Source organism: Centroberyx gerrardi, chromosome 4 (assembly GCF_048128805.1).
Source record: "Centroberyx gerrardi isolate f3 chromosome 4, fCenGer3.hap1.cur.20231027, whole genome shotgun sequence".
Classification (NCBI taxonomy): domain Eukaryota; kingdom Metazoa; phylum Chordata; class Actinopteri; order Beryciformes; family Berycidae; genus Centroberyx; species Centroberyx gerrardi.
The window spans coordinates 33601871-33623971 of NC_136000.1; the positions used below are offsets into that span (position 1 = coordinate 33601871).

Sequence of the window (22101 nt, forward strand, 5' to 3'; positions counted from 1 at the left end):
TTGCCCTGCTATTGTAAAAGTGGTAAACTACACCCATATTTAACTGAAGTAGGTAGTTGTATTTGCAAATACTATTTGACCCATGTCTGACACACACACATACACACCTACACACACACACACACACACACACACACACACAAGCATGCAGGGACACAGTTTTTAATTAAACTTTGAGGAGACACACTGCTGCTGCTCACACTTATCTGCCTACATAAGTACACAGATACATGACATGACATTACATTACATCATTTAGCAGACGCTGTTGTCCAAAGCAACTTACAATAACTGCATTTTGTCAACAGTAGTCAAACCAACTGTATATTACAGTCTTCATCAGCTACCTTTAATAGGAATAAGTAGCATTTGAAGAATGAGAGGTTTTCTTATTTTTATTTTGTTAATAGTAAGAGGAAGAAGATTGTTACATGATAGATACCCCCTTCACACACACACACACACACACACACACTCACATTCACATGCATTCATACACACTTGTGCAAACACACGTAACCACATAAACACATCTATAGTGTGATATACAAGCTCATCCACTTGTGCATTTTAGCCAACTGACCAACCAGCACACGCACTCACTCCCACTCTTCTTTCTCAGATGTGTGAAAACACTGTTCTCTGCCTCTTTCTCACAGTCAAACTGCACGGAGCCTGGGATGGACGCAGGAAAAAATTATATATCGAGGCCACAATTTACTACATTGAGGACATGAGATGGTACTGTGTGCAAATGAGATAGACCTCGCTCCCTCGTTTATATATATTCCCCCTATATATGTCGTGCACAACATATATAGGGTTGATTCGTGAGTCCATTTTCATTATTTTGTGCACACAATTTTAGAATTTGTGCAAACAAATTAATACATTCCCACAACTTAATAAAATGTGCACATGTTTTTAAGTAGCCTGATATTTTATGGAATAAAGATTTATTTAGATGAATCAAGATTTTGATAAGGGACAGTGGATAGAGATGAATTAATCCAGTTTCACTGGATAACTCAGGGTATACGTTATCAAGGTTGTGATGCAAGCGTTATTGCTCGTAAGAATCCATTGACAAGGATATTGAGAGCTTTAGATCTATTGGCACACTGTCTATGCAACCTTTTTACATATTGTGTGCAAGAGTTAATACTTTGCTAGCACAAAATGAATGTTACAGGAAAAATTCCACTCCCAGGTTCCGTAAAACTACAACTACTAACAACCTGCCCACAGCACACTGCTCACTTTTACCTGAAATATCTTTCAAGAACTAGAATATCTTTTGTCACAGCTTCTACTGTATACACTGACTGCCTAAGACACATGCACTCATTCTGTTGTCTCTCCCAGACTATCACAATATTTCCTTCAGTATTCACTTCTGAAATGCAATATGTACAATGTACATATTGATTAATTAAGAGTGTGGTCTGTATACTTCAAGGAAAAGTGACAAAGAAAAAGACAACATAGAGTGAAGCTGGATTTCCACGGGCACAAAACATATGTTTTTTTTTTGTGTTTGTTTGATTTTTTTTATCCCTGGTAGAGGTTGAATCTTTTCATGGCTGCCCGAAAAGGGAGAATCTAGGAAAAACTTAATTGAACAGCTGACGAACAGCTTCATAGGTGGAGTGTGGGCCTAACACTGCCAAGGTTAAGGGTTTGATTCCCAGTGGGGCCACTGATGCTAAAATGTATGCACCAACTGTTCAATGATGAGAAGATTAGATGTCTGTCGCAAAGGTTATGCCACTTATGCCTCTGAAAGAAAAGGTGTTTTTTTTTCTTATTGTGATAAGAGAACTAAATGTCCATATCATGCTGTAATTGTATGAGAAAGTTTGTCAAAAGCTTGCCAGTCTTTGCCAATTCCAATTTTGTATTTTCTTCTTGCTCTAACTTTCCTGATGGAAACCAAAATCCCAATCCGTCTTCCCTCGAAAACCTGTTTGCACCACCAGTCATTTTTTTTGTCATTTTGCTCCACTGTAGACTTATGCCGGTTTCAAATTAGCAATCAAAAAGAATTCAAATTGATGCTTGATGTTGTTTATTTAATTAGCACATATAGAACAACAAACATATTCAAATAACAATTCCAACACTTATATTATAAAGAAATGTATGAATCAAAATATGCCAAAAGGTATGGTTTACCACATAAAAGGACCCATTGCCACCACCACATACTTAAAGAATAAGGCTGGTGTTTTTTAATGCATTTCTTACCGTCAACAAATCCTATGAAAATAACAAAATCAACAATGTGTTTGCTCTACTGCCATTACTTTCCGACTTCCCACATATCCTTTTTAGCCTTCAAACCAGAAGTCAGTGGTTCCAATTGTAAGCTAAAAACCTTTAAATACAGCTCACAAAGACATAGTTTACATTTTAAAAATCGTTAACTGTTACCATGAAAAGTCAGGCTATTGTAGTTATTACCAAATCAAATTGAAATGGGAACCAATTCTTCATTACGCCGGGGACTATTTTCGGTGCTACGGAACTACTTTCCTGAGATGGAAAACGTGTTTACGGTCGGCTTATTAAGTTGTTTGAGGAAAAAGTCGGCCAGCCTGGTGCATCGCGATGATGAAATATGCTGCCAGAGCAACGGCATGGCTCTCTGACATGTTTTTAATAGTTTTTTAAGACAATGGAGTTCTATGGCTACTGGGACATGGCTTTATTGGGCATCGGCTACATGGACGAGACTTGTTAGCAAAACAAACTCTTTGCTGATTTTGTTATTTTCACAGGATTTGTTGACGGTAAGAAACGCATTAAAAAACACCAGCGGTATCCTTTAATTTCACTTTGAAAACCTACTCTATACTGAAAGGCTCTTGCACACCTGAAGATTCTTGTGACAGATGTGTTGGAAAAAGAATCCTATGGAGGATACTGAACAAGAAGTCCCACACACTGTCCACTCACTTGCAGTCTTTTTATTTAAAGCTGGACTCAGGGACTTTTTTCCAGTAATATATAGCTATTTTATCTATCTGGACCGTGGAGTCAGATTACACAATACAAATTGGCAGTGTTACCATGGTGGAGACGCTCTCCATAGATTGCTATTTTTGACCGGGTAGGACGAATGTCGGTTAACTATCTAAACATTAGCCAACACAGGTTATCTGTGCTGGGTAGCCTAGTATGCTAACTAGCTAGTTAACAACTGTCTTCGAAAGGTCTAAATGATGAGTTACTACCAAGGAGGTTCTATATTAACGGGTTACTACTTATTGTTATGCTTTGATGATATTGTGGGGCATTGGGTTATTCTCTTTATGAATAACTCATATCTGAGAGTTTTTTTAGCTAATGATGTCTTTCTTTTATTGTCTAGATACTAAATCCAGTCCTTGACATGCGGATGTTTTGAGAATCTTAAAGTTGTAATTCTTCTGAGTGTATTGTTTTTGTTTTGTTTTGCATTTATATATATTTACACTGTTTTTTTCTATTGCATTGTATTGTGTCGTGTATGTGTATTTTATATAACATTGTGAAAGCGTATTTTATGATTGTGAATGTATTTTTCTTGACGAAGACGGGATAGCTGAGATTATGTCCTAGGACTACTTTAATTCCTGTAACATTTATGAATATTGGTGTGTATTATGAATGGTGAGATTAGGCTATCAATATGCACATTAGCTGGAATGATGAGACATGATTGTCTCTTGCATTTATGCCTCCTGATTGGCCTGGATCTTTTGTGAGTGTCCTTACATAGTGCTGTAGTGCTGTCTTTACTCAGTTCTAACTGATGAAGGTCTGAAGACGAAACGTTGTAACTTTAAGTAACCTTTAATAAAAAGACTATAAGTGAGTGGATGGGGCAGTGTGTGGGACTAATTGTTCAGTAGCCTCCTTTGAAACATAAGCTCTGTTCAAAACCGTTCCCTATTACAGAAATAGTGCACTATATAGTGTGTCTGCCATTTTGTAGCCTACTAGTGTCCGAATATATATCTATATAGTCCACTATAAAATACCCACAATGCACTGCAAATTGTAGTGAACAGACGATGTCCCGTACAATTTCTCTCGTATACCACAATGCAATGCGATCGTGTCTTACCAAAGAAGAAGACTAGCTAGCTAGTCACTACCTTGTGAGCTAGCTAACGTTAGCTCACAAGCTTATTGTTTGCCAAACCAAAACAGCTTGCTAGACAGCACCTTAGCTGACAAAACCACACTTGTACATGATTCGAATTTCAACAATTTATTTGTAATGTAATGTTCAAAACTTCTAGTCAAGTCTAAAAATCAGACTTCTAACACCTAAATACCCAAAGTAAACCAAGGATTTTTTTTTCTGTGTTCAGTCATACCTTTCATGAAATATTTTTACATTTGCTGTTATTAAGTGCTGGAAAAATGCCCAAATTCCAGAGTGTTTAATGCCTGACACATATTTAAGTATTTATATGTAAACGCACTTTATATGTAAATGCGCTATGTATGATAATAACCCCAGGCTAGGGTAGTCTCGACCTAGAACAGGTAAAAATACGCAACTGGTAATTCTACTTTGAATTCACCCACAGTCTCTTTCCCTATCTTTTTTTGTGTTTTTCTCTCTCATTTGTATTCCTGTTCAACACCACCACAGGACCATCCCAGGGCCGAGTATGAGTTCAGGGTCATGCAGAAGTCTCTGAAGAAAGAACACAAGTCACAGCAGAAGGTAACTACGTGGTTGGCCATTCACCATCTTTCACTTCCTATCTGATAAGTTGTCTGATTTAGAGTTCAATAATATATGCTACAAGCTGTTTAGTTTGTACTTTCATTTTGGACATTCCTCCTCTGCTATTGATTGATTAGAAATTGTATTGGTTTCTTTACTCACCAAAATTACAGTGTCATGTGTCTGTATGACATACATTTAAAAAAAACAGCTACTTTCCCATATGTATCTGACCAACTTTGACTAGCAAATTATATTGTATAACTGCTGTTGTGGTTTGTCTTTTGTTATGTATCTGTGTTTTTATATGGGTTTCTGGTCCCCTGGCGTGGCTGTCTGTCTCGATATCTGTGTGTGTGTATGTGTGTGTGTGTGTGTGTGTGTGTGTGTGTGGTATCTATGTGTGCTAGAAGTCCCGAGATCAGGGTGGTGATGGTCCTAACAAATGGAAGCAGACAGTTCAGAGTGCCATGGCCGGGTTACGACTGGTAGACTCCTCCACTAACTGTCTGCTCCTCCTCCATCTTAATTGTCATCACCCTCCTTTCCCTTTCCTTCCTCTTCCTCCTCCTTCCCCCTAATCTTCCAAGTCATCTTTATCTTCATCTTTATATTCTTCTTTCTTAACACTAACACTGACTCCTCTTTCATCTCCTCCTCCTCTTGCTCCTTTTCCCCTCCTTCTCCTTATCCTACTGGCTCTACTGTCCATAATCCTCAGAGGGTTCCCACTGGGCATGGAATTTCTGGAATATCATGGAATTTGGAGATTTTCAGACAGGGAATTTGATACATTTTCTGGGAATGTCAGGGAATATCAGGGATTATTCCAATTGGGTCACTTTACATGAATATACCAGAATGTATTTAAACCACTTGTTTCAAATATTCATTGTGTTAGATGGTGGTTCTCAGCTGTTTACCCCTTAAAAGTTTTCTCAGCTGAAAACCAACATTAACAAACCAGGAAGAATTAAATATTTAAGGTCATGGAAGTGCTCTGATTTCGTTATGGAAAGTCATGGAAAATTCTTTCACAAAAACTTTACATCAGGGCCACAGTGGGAACCCTGTCCGCCTCTTATTCAAACATTAAGATGTTTACCTGCACCCCATAAGACTGAGTCTTTGTATTTGTCTTCCTTCTCTATCAGCTCATCCTTCTCACTACCTACTTTTCTCTTCATCCTACTCCTCACTTTCTTTCCCTTCCATTTAATTCCTGGGCCTATCAGAGTATGAGTTGCCACTTTTCCCATTACTGTATGATACTGCACAATGACAAACACACATTTTTCTTTCTCAGACAGCGCACAATTGGATTATACTTTAAGATAACATTTAGAGGCTTTAAATGGGGTTATACCATGTTTTTCATGACAGTTTAATTCCTTACAGCCCACTATGTTATCCACATTGATTTAGTCCCACTTTCCAATCCCAACTGAAGTCAGTATTACAATTGCCTCTAAAGGTTGCCTTTTTATCATCACCTTCACATTCCTTCAGGTTCTGGAATTGTTTGTGTCATGCTGCTGCTGTCAGGTTGCTGCTTGATGCATGTTGAACAGGAGATATGAGTGTATTCTGGCATGTTGTGTTTCTTGACTTGTACATTATGTACTGACGGCAGGGTTTGGGTCAATATTACATATCATGAATGGGATAGGCCACCAGAACCATGGCCTCAGACTAGAAGCCAAAAAAACAACATTATCTGCAGACAGCAGAAATACTACCCTAACATTACTAAACTGGACAATCTTCAGACCTTGGCTGCACCTTGACTTAATGCCAAGAATGCGACTCTCACTCAGGTGTGTGAGGACCAAATGGCTCCCAACAGTGGCCCCCCAGTAACCAGTGGCGAACCTTCAGGGCCTTCAAGGTATTCTCTGAAGGCTCTAGAATCCTAAAATGCTAAAATGGAAAAATGGAAAAACATTCTGTCCAATAAATCTGTTTTGGCTATATGTTGTTATTAGTTATATTATGTGTTAAACCATCTTATATTTGTGTGAGTGTCTGTGCGTGCTGAGAAATGTTCTTTTTGGCAGTTATGTGTGTTGGAAAAATTCAACCAATCAGAATTTTTCTCTGGTGTTGCTGGGTGGAATTTCTACATCGGCTTCTCCCTTCAGGGATTTTGGTTTCTCGGCGGAATACCCTGGCTATTCATTTGAATGAGAGCTTAATGTGAGATAGACAATTTGATCAACCAATCAAATTTGGATTTGAAGCCTCTGGGCGTATTCCTTCTGATTTTCCCATGGCCTCGGGGTATTCTCGAATGCCCTATTGTGTCACCACCGTGCAGTGTCTGTTAGCTGAACGCAATCGCTATCTCAGCACGTGGTTTAGCTAGCGTAGTGAAAATGGCAGTAAGCGGAGAAAAGTCTGAGATCATCACGGATTCATTATCGTCGCCTTTCTGCAGGCGAACCTTTAGTGAAAAGCTAGAGATAGTTATAAAAGGACGTCCAACACCCAAAAATCTGGATTTTATCCATCCTTCAAAGGGCTTTGTTCGGCATTTTAGTAACTGGGAATGATAAAGAAACTCCTTTTGGATTTGAAAGCAAAGAATCAACTTTATGACCGGGTCATTGAACAATTTAGGACAGGAGGATGGATTTTGTCTTAAAGTGAACGGCACTGGTGAGTTAAATATATTTTTTTTACTGCTGGTTTTATGACATTGTTGCATCAAACATTTAACTGATGTGTATGCTGATGGACAGACGTGCTCAAATTGGTTGAATTTTGTTATGGCTTTGTAATGGCTTTATAATGGCATTCATGTTTGGTAGTTGTACTTTTGATTGTGAGCAAATGGTATACAATGGTAAAGGCAAAGGTGTGATAGTGTGGCAGATTTTACATGCAACTGTGGTAGAGGTCTGCTACCCGACCCGGGTAGGGCTTGGTTTTTAAAAGAAATAATTCTGGCTCGGGTCGGGCTCGGGTCAAGCTCTGTGTGGAAAAAAGCACAATATTTTATGCTCCTCGCTTTCTCCTGAATTCGGGTCGGCCTAGATTCGGGCCGGAACGTAATGGGCTCGGGCTTTATTTCCAGGCCCTCTAAAGTGTGTAGACCTCTAAACTGTGGTGATGGCCTATGTGGTTGTACCCATCGTCTATGGTAGGTTTTTCATTCGTGATTTTGAAGAGATTATTTTGTGGGAGGTACCAAGTGAAGGCCCAGGTCCAGAACACACGGTTCGCCACTGCCAGTAACCCATATGATCCCTCAATTATCTGTGACAAGGTAAAAAGCTGGTCCACAACCAGGAAGAAATCCACATTATTCCTCCTGTATCCACAGCTCAACCATCATCCAGAGTCTCCTTTCCAGCTCTTTAGCATAGGTTTTCCAGGGAGGCTGAGCAATACAATCCTTAGACAAGTTATTTGTCCCAAGGCATAAGATGTGTTCATCAGGAGGAGCCACATTCAGGTCAGTCAGTCAACCGGTGTGAGATAGCTATAGCTTTGCAACTGTGGTAGCTAATCTGTGTGACAAAAAAAATATTTTTTTGCTGGCGTATATTTAGCAACAAATGGACTGAGCTAGCAGAGCTGTGTTTTCCATAAAATATTTGGAATTTATCAAGTTTGCTGAGGAGATGGTGCTCTCTCTCCTTTGTAGTGAACCTTGCATGACCAATGTTTTTATCACAATGTGTGTTTGTAACCGCAATGGCTAATCTATGCTGACAAAAAATATTTTTGCTGGCGAATGTTTTAGTTACAACTGCATTGAGTTAGCAGTTGAAATATACATCTTCCAATGCACTGGGACACATCATCAGTGCAACATCAGACACCCTCACCTAGGCGACCACTCCAGGGTTGATCAAGCCCTGGCTTGTGTCCCAATCGCACTCTCACTCCACAGCTCACTCCTCCTGATCCACAGCCATGTAGAGGATCTTTCTGCTGCCCCTGTAGCACTCTTGATGGCTTTGATCTTGTTCACCCCCAGCACTTTGTACCACCATTGTAGGCTTTGCTGAGGGACCTGTGAATCCCCTGCAGTCAGCCTCGACTGGTTCACACCTCGCTTTCCACCCCTGGCTGTGGCACTGCGCTATCAGGTCCTTGTACTTGGCTCTTTTCCGTTCGTTGGCCTCCTCCAGGGGCCAACAAACTGACGGTCCAGGGGACCACCTCACCTCCAGCATGACCACCTGCTTGGTCGCTTCAGACAGAAGGACGATGTCAGGCCTGAGTGTGGCCTGAGTGTGATCACCTCTGGGAATCTCAGCCATTCAATAAGGTCAACCCTCAACTGCCAGTCTCTGACTGACAAAAGGATCCCTGCCGGTGGCTTCTTCAGGTGCTGGGGCTGCTCTCCTTCCCTGACAAATGTGATGGAGCTCTTTGCCGGTCGAAGATGCTTGGTGTTGTTGATAGTGCTGGAGATTGTCCCAGCTATCTCCTTCAGTACCTGATCGTGGCGCCACCGGTAGCATCCTTCTCCCAGTGCTTTGCGGCAGTTGCTGAGGATGTGCTCCAGCAATCCTCTCCCTTGTCACAGCGGTGTTGGTGCCAAGGGAGAGGTGTTCTTGGTGTTTCAGCTTTGCTCCAAATGAAGACGGTGGATGGGCTTGGCAACACATCATAGACAGCTCGGATTAGGAAGTTGGGTTTTGCGTAAAAGATTTAGAATTTAGTCAGGCATGCACATGCACATGCCTGAGCCTCGTCTGGGGGGAGGGGTTACGGGAGGGAGCAGAGAGGAAGTGCATGAATTTTTTTGTTGTACTTTCAAATTCTGCTATGCAGCTTTAGCTTCCGACAATGTCCCCAGTTGAGGTCAGTGTTGCTGCTTTAACAAGTTTTCCTGCTAACTTCCGACAATGTCCCCAGTTGAGGTCAGTGTTTTGCCACCCATGCTGAGAGCAGCCGGACTGATGTTCTGCGTTCTCCTCCTGAGTTGCCAAGTGGTTTGCTATAACCTTTTTGAATCCACCTGAAAGTCATTCCCCAAAGCCTCTCCAAACTCTTTCCACACCCTGGCTTTGTTTCTGCAACTACAGCAGCTGCAGCCTATTTGGCCTGCCAGTACCTCTCTGCTGAATCAGAAGTCCTGAATCAGGCCTCCTTCTTCAGTTTGAGAACCCCCCTCACTGCTGGTGTCCAGCTGTGCCCAACCTCCACCAGCATACAAGAGAAGCTGTTTGGAGGCGAGAGTTGAAATCATTCCCAATCATTTGGTCTTCCACCAAACGTTTTCAGCACACTGAAACTACATGTTTGGGTTTACCAGCTTGGCCAGCAGCCTCCCCTGCCATCTGATCTAAACTCCACTATTTGAAATGGAGTTTGTCCTTGTGGAGTTTAGGGGGACTCATGAGTATCCCCACACCCACATAGCACCTCTCACTCTGATACTTCTCAACCGCCCGCACCAGCTCTGGCTACTTCAAGATTCAAGATTCAATAATTTATTTCCTTGTCAATGAAGTTGATAGGAATTTGCCTCAGTGGAACTCTTAAAGGGTAACTTCGGTATTTTTCAACCTGGACCCTATTTTCCCATCTTTTTGTGTCTAAGTGACTAAAGGGGACAACAATTTTTGAAATTGGTCCAGTATTGAGCGAGATCGCTTCAGCCGGCAGCCGCGAAACGAGCTGCAATGTAATCCGACGGGGCAAATCGCACCGTCAATGTACGTCCACTAAAAGTGCTTGTTTTTGGCACTGACAGGCTCAGATTGTTATTATAAGTGTCTGACAACATTATGGAACGGACCCTACAGAGAAATGAAACGTTTTTCTTTACCTTTCGCTTGATCTGGTCTGTGTGTAACCAAGTCTCGCTCAAGTCTCGCGAGAGTTGAGTTGTTGCAGGAAGTTACACACAGACCGGACAAATTATTCGTGTCAAACACATTATTTGTGCTTTGCCGAATATGGTATTTGGATTTGGGAACATAACTACTAGGGATGGGACGATATGCTTATCTCACGATACGATTCGATACATGGTTCGATACAACCACGATACGATGTAATAAATAAAAGTTCAATGACAACAAACTGTGACTGTGTAGAATTATGTTGATTTCTGAGCCACAAATCTAGCATTGGCATTGGCTCCCCAGAATGTAAACAACAATTTCAGAATGTCATTACAAAGTGCAAATAATATAATTTGGATGGAGAGCTTGTGAAATTGCGATGGGCAAGCCGTCTCATTTGTGATAACTACAGCAGAATAAAATGTAGCTAAAATCACAATTCATTTTTCTGCCCCACTACACATATTGTCACATCTTTGTATTGCGATATATTGAATTTCGATATATCGTCCCATCCCTAATAACTGCTGGTTCAGTGTGTTGTCTGTAGACATTGCCATGCCCCTTAATGGACACAAGGGGTCAGGCTAACTGTGAGGATAGCCAAAAAATTGTGTGTACAGGGTTCCCCCTATGCACATAACTGTTGTAAAGAGCTGTTATTTGAGCATTTGAGGCCTTTCTCTTAGCTTGAACAAGTCTGCCCATTTTCCACTGACCTCTCTCATTAACAAGGTGTTTAAAGTTTATCACACCATTCTGTGTAAACTCTAGAGACTGTAGTGCGTGACAACCCCAGGAGGGCAGCTGTTTCTGAGATGCTGGAACCACCACGTCTGGCACCAACAATCAAACCACGGTCAAAGTCGCTTAGATCACCCATCTTGCTCATTCTAATGTTTGGTCAAACAACAAACTAAACTACGTCACCATGTCTGCATGCTTTATATATTGAGTTGCTGCCACATGATTCACTGTTTGGAGGCCATTTGTGCTAATGAGCAGGTGGCCGGGGAGTGTATATACAAATCATAGAAGTTGGAAATTAAAACAATTTGTAGAAAAACATTTTGTATGTGATACTTACAGTTACATAGAGTCACACATGCCATTTGATGAATGCTTTTATCCAAAATGACAAAAATTTGTGTTATGGATGCTTCTAGTCGGAATCAAACACCTGCTAGAGACAAGTTACGACATATACAGAATGATATTGACAGTTACAGTTGCATGGACTTACAGTTATAGTAAGCATGGATCCAAATCTTAGGGTCTTATTACTGGATTCTGTTTGTTGTTAGGTGGAGAAGGAGAAGCTGACATGTCGAGACCGCCTCCCTGCCTACACGACCAACATTGTCATGATGCTGTTAATGGTAAGGGGAAGATAGATTCTTAAGATATAGTCAATTGGTGATTTGTTTGAAATTTAAGGACGGACTGTTGCCAGATAATTTGTTTCCCCTCACATTTTATGAAAAATCTATAGTTGACATAGGGATTTTCTCTCTCTCTCTCTCAGATCGGTGTTACGTTTGCCATTGTGTTTGGTGTGATCCTCTATCGGATCTCCACCAAAGCGGCTCTCCATATGAGCTCCAACCCGATTACACGGAACCACGTGCGAGTGACAGTCAAAACCACAGCAGCCATCATTAACCTGGTGGTCATCCTCATACTGGACGAGGTATACGGGGCAGTGGCACGGTGGCTGACTACGTTAGGTGAGTCAGGGTCATGTATGGTAAAGAGGCCTGTATGGATGAGATGTGTGCCTAGATGGTTGTGGTCAGTAGAGACCAGTAGGAGTAGTGGTAGTGCAACAACAATAGTAACTAATCATCACCATTCATCTATTCATCACCAAAAATAATAGCAACCATCAATGGATAGTTTGTTCTGTATTTTTTCAGAGGTTCCAAAGACAGACAAGAGTTTTGAGGAGCGACTCATTTTCAAGACCTTCATTCTCAAGTTTGTCAATGCTTTCACCCCCATCATCTACATTGCTTTCTTCAGGGGAAGGTTAGTAGCCTAAACCCATACCTAAAATTCCTAGCATAAACATGACTTTCTCGAACGGCAGGCAAGAAACAACAGTGGCTCCACGACGGAATAATTATTTTGCTTGTGCTTCTTTTACAGCTGGCACTCTCTCTTTTTAATCATGTGTATATTAATGTCTTGATTCGTTTAATCCTCTAAACCACATAGCCATACTGTATTTTACTGAAATCCCAGCAACATGAAAAACACATTGTTTACAAACAAAAATAGGATCCACTTAACTTTGAGACTTCGACCTTACTGATAATTTTTACAGATTTCTTTTCAAAACATGGAACAAAACAAATATCAACCTTTTGTCAAATACCATTGTAAGTTAGCTAGAGGTAAACAAAATAAAATGACAGCATAAAAGAAAAACTTGAGTAAATTAGCGATTCAAAGTATATTGAAAGTAGGTGCTTATCTACATCCCATCATGCTTAGGGTGATGTATTAAAATTGATGATTGCACCACAAGGGCTCCCAGTTTTCTCCAGCTCTCAACCAACCTCCCGCCCTGCTGCCATAACCATATCTCAAGTCTTTACATAGGGGAATTTGATATAAAATTGAAATACATCTATCTATCTAGTATTTCAAAATAATGAATCAGTTGACACTTTCCTAATAGTCTTCTTGATATTGACACTGGAATAATTCATGAGCAATTCAAGGTGAAATTCCAGTAAAACTGCAGGTGTGTTTTTGAATTCTATTGTGGTTTAGAGGGTTAATGTCCTTGTAAGAGAGTTTTATTAAGTATTTCCACAAGGATAATTAAGTCTTCTGAATCTGAAATTTGGGTGTAGAATTGAGATAAACCATAAATCAAATCAAATTCATAAACTAAATAATTTTCATATCCATCCAGACATCACTCTATAGAGATGTGTTGAAATGATGCAAGTTGTGTTATCCCTTAACACTTACATGAATGTGCTGAAATATGGTCCATGCGTTAATAATCTTTTCAAATGACATTTACCAAACCTATATGATTTCAATATATCTATTTTCAGATCCACACTTTATACCCACCTTATAACCTTCTGTTTATTTTTCCCAAAAGGCTGGTGGGCAGACCAGGCAGCTACCTGTATGTATTTGAGTCGTACAGAATGGAGGAGGTAAGGCCTACATCCTTACAAATAACTTGCATTCATGATTTAATTATTGTTCTACAACATCAGTTTACAACCACACATGGAGATTAGACTAGAGGTGCTCCATAAGTGCCTATAACTGCAATATACGTACTTGTACCTTATAACTCTAATATTACTTTGCCTTGTTTACATTTATACATTATAGTCTTTTTCCTTGAATTTTATGAATTTTATGATTTGATGAAGTTTGGGTTTCTGTAGGTCTTTTTTTCTCTGTCTTTCTGCGGACTTTGCTCTTGGTTTTGTGGACTATTAGCCGTTTGGATTATTTGGTGTGATCCAATTGCCTAAGCTTCATACAAATGGGACTGGCCATTATTTTAGCTAGCCGCTAGTGCCTGTTGACTGCTTACCTGCTGTTAGCTGATTAGCTATTCGGCTAAAAAATATTCAGCTAAAAACTATAAATACTGTAGCTATCCCTTCGCCGATACCCTCACCGAAGTTCTCTGGCTGTTTGTGCCTCTCCCAGACGATTGCAGCGCTTCAGAACCAGATTTCCAGACTTTAGCAGATAAAGGAGGACGAATATCTTTCTCTCGTGGCTACTGGCACCTCTCATAATAGGGAGGCTGAGGCTGTGGGAATGGAGACTAGCATGGGCTGGGCCGACTACTGAACCCGCAGAGCATCTCCATTTACCTTCTATGGAGTCAGAAACATTTGTGGCTCTAGGCTGGAGCGAGGCCTAACCCCCGTAATGGGCTAGGACTACCTAAATCAGGATTTTGGATCTGGTCTTGACCCCTCTATATTAGAAAATCCTTTGTTTCATTGCATGAAGAGCAAAGCGGTGTGGATTACGAGTGAAGACCCCCTCAATGACATCAGCCAAGTCTCAAACATCTAATGTGGAATTCATCAGCTGTTTTCTTTTTCACCGCCAGGAGGCGCAGTGATGGCTCTCAGCACTTATCACGTTGCCATCTGCTGGTGCTAAAATGTTTTTGTTTTTTTTCCACTGCTCAGTTACTTCATCTTCAACTCACAACGAGGTGTAGTGCAGGAGTAGTTACAATGCTGAGGTTGACAGGTCGGGTTTTTCTGTCTAAAGAATCTCATAGAGCCAAAGTTTTCATCGCTTGACCAAAGACCCCTTCATCCGTCGTAAATGGATTACATAAGAAGAGATCCTGGTTGGCATTTCAGGGTAAGAGGACAGGCATAGCAGTTAATCTAGCATTAGACTATAACTAATATTATTAGCTAACTACAATAGAGGCTTTTTATTTGCTGTCACGTAGGGGTGTGCATCTCACCATCCAAGCATAATTTGATTTGCATCTCGATATGCGATCAACGATCCGATGCATCTAGCTACATTTTAAGCAGCCAACTGATCGATACATTACGATTCAGCCTTGTCTCAGTACGATGCGATATGATATGATGCAGAGCGATATGTGCAGGGCTTGAAATTAACACCCGCCAACCAAGCTCTAAATATTTGAAGCAGGCTGTGTGGTAGAATCGATTGCGCGAGACCGCGAGTATACAAAGCAGTGTTGCCAACTTGGCGACTTTTCAGACCCCCCTGGTGACTCTCAAAAGCGACTAGCGACAAATCTGGCGACTTTTTCTGACCATGGGAAGCAATGTTAATGTGTTGAATCCCAAAGCATTTGGCAATAAATTGGTACGGCTGATGCCGGTTTTCTCTACTTGCTTGTCTAATCCAGAGAGGTCTGATGATCACAGCGCTTTCCACACACAGTGTAGCTCCCCTCCCTCCGCTGAGAGCGGGGACTGTAGGATTGGACCCACTTGTAATTTCCACCAGCGTACACCGAAACTGGCCAGGGTGGGCGGAGTCAGCACTTATATTAAAACGGGCTACGCCGCGGTGTGCATAACAAGTGCAGCATTATATATTGATATGCAAATTATCGTATGACATCATCTGGCGACTTCTAGCGACTTTCTGAGCAGCCAATAGCTACTTTCCTTGGAAAAGAGTTTGCAACACTGAGGATAAAAATGAAAACAAAGGAGAGGAGAAGGCGAAAATGAGGACATTTAATGCCAAATGGCGATCGGTTGTGAGTGTCAAAGACCACGAAAACTACAAAGAGCGACCTCCAGAGCTTAACAATCAAGCAGGCCAAGACAGGTGCTTTGGAGGACAGTGTCGCCGTTAAGAGCCACGTATCAATGAAATCCACACAATTTGAAATCAACGCAATTTATGAATATCAGTGAAATACTGTAATTTATAGATTTATTATGCTATATCTTTTATTTTTACTAATACTTATGCTTAAATTAACCCAGTGGCACTCATAATCTGGTTTATTTCAAGAAAAACATTTTGGCTAGTGGAAATTCCGATTGGCTGGTAACTTTAAAATCTAGTAGCCATATTGGCTGGTGATCAAAAAAGTTAATTTCAAGCCCTGGATATGTGTAACATATAAGCAACTATGACTATTTAGCTTGGTGCATCAGTTCAAACCAGTGAATTGTCACACCCCTACTGTCACCTTAACAGCTAGGCTAACTTGCTAGTCACCACAAAAGATGAGTTAAGCAACACTTTTTTTCTGATAAAATACATATTTGTATATTTTTATTTACACATCACCAACAGCACAAAGTATATTCAGATCACTATACTAAGGAGTGAAAACGTTATTTACCTTGACTGAATTTGCTGTTGTTGGTTATTGTTAGTAACTAGAGTAACAAGGTATTGGTTCGGTGCATGTTATTTCCCAACTGCATTTGACCTGTGTTTTGAGATATGTCTTCCAATAGCCTATGAGATATGTCTTCCAATAGATATGTCTTCCTTGATATGCTTTACAGTGATGGAGTAGCTAGTGCCAAACTTGACAGTCTTGTCTGGAAAGGCATTTCAAACATGAATTAAATGAATGAAAATGTCATGCAAATTGGCCAGAAGGGGGAGCTGTAGTGACACATGTATCTCACAGTAAGTCTGATATACTGTTGACTGTTCTAGCTTTATAAATCTGCCATGAGACCACCTAAATACAGCATGCCAATTTTCCACCATATTGTTGACTTATCACTACCAAACTTGGTATATGGTCAAAAGGCATTGATACACCTTGTAACCAAAAGATTGGTTTGGATCGACGCATGTGGCTGTGGCCTCTGACATTTTGGCTCATAAATTAAGAATTCCACTCCACCGCTAAGAAACTTGGTAATCATATTTGAACCTGTATTTGGAACTTGCTTACTAATTTTCATGCAGATTCGATCAAAGTTGGCCATACAGCAACATTTTGAAAGTGTAGAAATGTAAAAAATGTTGAAACTTAGTTTTAACATTATGTGAACGTCACAACCTCTCCACTTAAACATTGCGAGAGCGCTTCACCCTCAACAGCGTAACATCTCTGGCTGCTGTACTGGCTTAAACCCCGCCATTGCTCCCAGCAACTATATTTTTTGTGTTCGTTTGGTTTTCTTTTTGTATCTCTGTGTATTGAAGGTGCTATATAAATAAAGCTTTACTTACTTACATTTAACCTATTCACTCCGTTCAATGGAATGAATCATACAAGGATGTTTATTGCTCACTGATTTTTTTTGTTGGCAGACAACCAAAATAAAATGAATTAAAACCCAAAGCTTGTATCTTTGTTTACTCTTTGATACTACTGCAAAAGTGTTGAAAATTTATAAAAGCAATAACATACTTGAAGTCATGCTATCTTGTGGTTTTTCACACTGATGTGCTGATGTGCTCTGGCCTTATTCTTACAACAGCAGCACACTGGTGTCAATAACCTCAATGTAGCACAACCTCCTAGTTTTTGCCGTCATGACGATCGATTGTGTTCAAAATTTCATCACTTCACTGTAGAGTTTGACGTAACTTCAGTTCACACAAATACAGGGCCAATGGTTGAACCCAAAAAGAAATTAAAACACGTCCTTTCGACACGATAACACTCACTCTGCAGTGAAATGTCTTTATGTAGCTACGATTGAACATTTAACTTATAATAGCCCATTTCATACTTTTTAGCATTACTCACACACTTCCTTATTTACTTTCCTGGCTGCCGGAAAGCAATCATTTGTCACGAGGGCAAAAACTAGGAATATAAGGCTCAGGTTGAAACCGGTTCCACCCTTAGAGTGGAAAAATCCACCCTTAAACACTTTAACAGCTATTGATGATGTGCCTTGTAATTCTGGGCCACTCTGGTGTATTTTTATTGCAATTTAGCCACAGCTTGCATCTTTGTGTCATTGGTAGTGTCAAATACAACACCAACTTCAACAGCTTTTTGTCATTTGAACAACTGAGCACAGCACATCACAGCATCACAATTTCTTGACTGGAAAAACGTACTACGCTATCGCTATTGTTGTCCTCACTAAAACATATAACCCACAGCTGAATGCAGTAAGTTAACGGCCCTTCTCTGGGGGTTGTCGAAAGGCATTCTGGGAGATGTAGCAAATCACTAACTGAAATAGAAGTAGATGAGGCTGGTTGAGGGAAAGTGGGTTCACCAAAAAAGGAAATTGCAACACTTCATCACAAAATAACTCCTACAATGCATTCGGCATCACAGATTGATATGTAACGGCGTAAGAGTATCCAAGGGTGGATTTTTCCTTTAAATATTCCATATAGTATAGCCTAAGTTTATTGTCTACAGCATGAGCCAAAATAATTTTGGTGTCACCATAACAATGACTACGTTTACATGGACTGCAATAATCAGACTATTGACCTTATTCTAAATAAGACAATATTCCGATTAAGGTGTTTACATGAGTTGCTTATAGAATATTTCATTCATATTCCCGTTTACATGCTACAGAGCATAGTCCGATTAATGACTGAAGAAGCACGCCCACATTACGTCCCTACGTCCTACATCCAAGTTTCCCTCCAGAATTTAACCTGAAACCCTTTCTGTCATGTTGCTACCGTGGTAGGGACAAAATGTTGGGACTTCTTTTTACCGGTGGCAGTCATCTTTTCTTCTGTAAACAAGTTGCGCAACACTCGCTAGAAGCTAGAGCATGTGTCGTCAGCAGTTGGATTGCTATACGTGTCGCAAAATGCTGCGAAAACTCCGATAGGGCGTCATAGTGTGATTAAGGTGTATACATGTCTACAATGCACTTCAATAATGCGACTAAAATCGGAATACTCCACATGTCTTAATTCGACTATTGCTTACTCCGACTATGAGCTAATTCGGGTTAAGGTAATCAGAAAATGCTGTTTACATGGCAGTGTCTTATTCAGACTATTGCCTTAATCGGGTTAATATCGGAATATTGCAGTCCATGTAAACGTGCTCAATGAGTCAGACACATGTTGCAACACTGGTTTGTACAGAAAGTGAGTCTACAACCAGTCTCTCCAACTCTCTCAGTCAAATGAGTTTAGAGTAGTTATGTCTTTTGTCCATGTCAGCGTTCTCCGACAACTGAACTGAATGGGAAGTTCCAAAAAGGGCAAAAAATGACCATAAAATTACTCCAACGGCTACGATTATTACTAATGAACCTTACACCAGTAAAGAATCAATTCCTGTTCACTTCAATTGTTTTGGACAAGGCTGACATGGAGCTGCGCTAGCTAACTTGCCATGTGCTATGTGGACATACAAACTTCTCCGGTGTTTCGACTGATATGACAAGTAGATAATAACATTTTCATTTTTGGGTGAACTGTTCCTTTAAAGGAGCATAAAGCAATCTATGACTTTTATCACCCTCTATTGACGACCAAGGAAATACAACAACATGGACAGGTCTCTGGCACAGCTCATGGTGGCCTGGAATTGACAAGCAATAAAGTCACATTTTCACAATTAGAAGGGCACTCGGAGAGCGCAGACCTCCGCCAAGGTTCGTGCTATTATTGCTTGTTCGTGAGTCGGATCTGGATCCGCTCCAAAATTTAATGGGTTCTTCCTTGGCCCATGCTACACCCTTCCACAAAGTTTCATGAAAATCGGGCCAGTAGTTTTTCTGTAATCTTACTAACAGACAAACAGACAAACGGCACTGAAAACATAACCTCCTTGGCGGAGGTAATAAAGAGAAGTAAGCTAGTTCATTAGAGCAGAGATCCAACAGAAATGTTTAGTGAAATGGATGGGGAATCAAATTCATACCTCGCACTCAAGTTGCACTTGAGTCACACATAAACTGACTTGAGACTCAACTTGGACTTGTCCTCAAATGACTTCAGACTCGACTCAGACTCTAGATTAATGACTCATGAACAATGAGCACCTGTAAAACAATGGTTGTTGCATTGTATAAAAAGTGTTTATTTTTAGAGTGTGCATGACTGTGACAGAGAAGTCGTCACACATACATTATTTTCTTTATCTAGTGAGTCAATTTTCATGTTTTTTTCAAAGATTTTTGTATTTTTGGGAGCAGTAATAAATCACCTTTCAAAAAAGTGCTGTTTTGTGTGACTGAGCCATCATTTGGAGGGTTGAATTTATGCCTCTACACTCTATAACAATGACTATGACATGTCTATAGCATTTGTTTACAAAGAATGTGTTAAGTGATTATGTACATTTGTGGCTTCCATCTATACCGTAACGTTACATTAACATAGACTTGTAGTAACTCTGAAGTATTGGATTGTTTTACAGTGTGCCCATGGGGGCTGTCTGATGGAGCTGTGTATCCAGCTGAGTATCACCATGTTGGGAAAGCAGCTTATTCAGAACAATCTGTTTGAGATTGGAATACCGTAAGTATATATACTTTGATTTTAATTTTTTTAGGCATTTAGCCAACACATATTTAGAATGATTTATCATGAGTGAGCAAGTTGGGATTCAGTGTCTCAGGAACACTTTCAGGCACTCAGGGACACTTTATTAAGGGTAAATGGCTGTTCTGTGATGGTTTACACACTGTCACCCTCACCTTCACATAAAAACTAATGTATCCACACACATACATTATGAAAAGATGTTGCACAGCTTTTTTTTTTTTTTACAGTATGGTTTTGTTAAAATTTGTATTTCATATTATTACCTATGCATGTACGCCTGTGAGCTTGGTCCTGTTGTTGAATCTGTTCACAAACGTGTTAAAAACAGTTTTCAGGCTATTTTCTTGGCCTCATTCAAATGAATGGGAAGTAAAAATCTGAACGCTACAAACTGGTCCAGCTGCATCTGATCTTGGTGATTAGTTTATATTCTGGTTTTCATGGTGGTCAAGTGACGAATAACCCCCATGTTAAAACTAAGTGGAATATTGCTTTAAAACCAGTTCTACCCGAAGGTCCTGGCACCGCCCCCCCCCCAATGGCGTAGTGAGGAAAAGTCACAGTGGAAGTTGAAGTCTATTTATAGAAGATATGAATGTTATACTGTTTTGAAAACATGGGATCTTGAGCTTTCAGAATCCGTAAACCAATTGTATGTTGTCCAAACTATGTCTGATTACGAAGTATTTTAACAATAATGTTGTACAAATATAAACTTCGTAAATATAAGAGCAAGTTGCGATCAAAAGCGCCGGGATAATTCTCTCGTCAGTCTACAATAACATGCTTGGTATCGCTGGACACATTTTACAATAACACTGACAAAAATCTATGTTCTTGCCAAAATATTTCACCAAGGCTTATGTTATTTTCGCCAAAAACGGCAGATTTTAGTTACTCACGTTTCTACCGTCATTTTCTGACCGCCGGGGACTGTCATCTGATCAACTGATCATCTGGGGCTTTTCACCAACCCTTTTAGACCAGACAGGCTGTAAGCCTGTGTTGGGAACTCATGGTCTTTGTCGCCATCTGATGGCTGTATCGAAGTACTGACAGCAATGAGTCTTATACCATTCGATTCCACTGACTAAGAGGGATCTAGCGAGGGGTCACATGACACGGAGGACACAGCCGTTGTCTATAAATATGGCTGTGTAGAATGGAGCTCTGTGGCCCTGATTCAATGTCATACTGTATATGAATATTGATCAAACTTGATCAATATTCATTGTCTTTATTACTCTTTGTATGTTTTTGGGAGATTTCTGTTATTTGTAACATGGCTATATGGAATAAATAGTATTTTGAAGTAAAATTCCCAGTAAACAGTCAGAAAGAACACTTTGGGTACCCAATTGGCCAAACCATGGAGCCCGCCTGAGTATATCTTTATAAATTGTATCGTAAATGTTGTATTTTATTGTATTTTCATCAAATTTACAGTTACAGTTGTAGGCAAGGAGTAGGAGAACACATTCAGTTGCATCATTATCCATGGGATCTTGGTTATAATGGTGATATTGCCTTTGAAATTTAGATTATATACTAGGCAAGGATGAAAATCTTATTTTTTCCTTTATTGCATATCCATTTACTCTGGAA

General features: G+C 40.2%; 1 protein-coding gene across 1 annotated transcript in view; it reads left to right on the plus strand.

The window, feature by feature from the left end:
• The window catches only part of ano1b (anoctamin 1, calcium activated chloride channel b), a 128477-nt gene that overhangs the window by 95060 nt on the left and 11316 nt on the right, over nucleotides 1–22101 (plus strand). The window contains exons 14-19 of the mRNA XM_078283293.1: nucleotides 4649–4723; nucleotides 11844–11912; nucleotides 12059–12260; nucleotides 12450–12561; nucleotides 13655–13712; nucleotides 20369–20469. Coding sequence (XP_078139419.1) covers nucleotides 4649–4723; nucleotides 11844–11912; nucleotides 12059–12260; nucleotides 12450–12561; nucleotides 13655–13712; nucleotides 20369–20469 — 617 coding nt within the window. The remainder of the gene's footprint in view (nucleotides 1–4648; nucleotides 4724–11843; nucleotides 11913–12058; nucleotides 12261–12449; nucleotides 12562–13654; nucleotides 13713–20368; nucleotides 20470–22101) is intronic.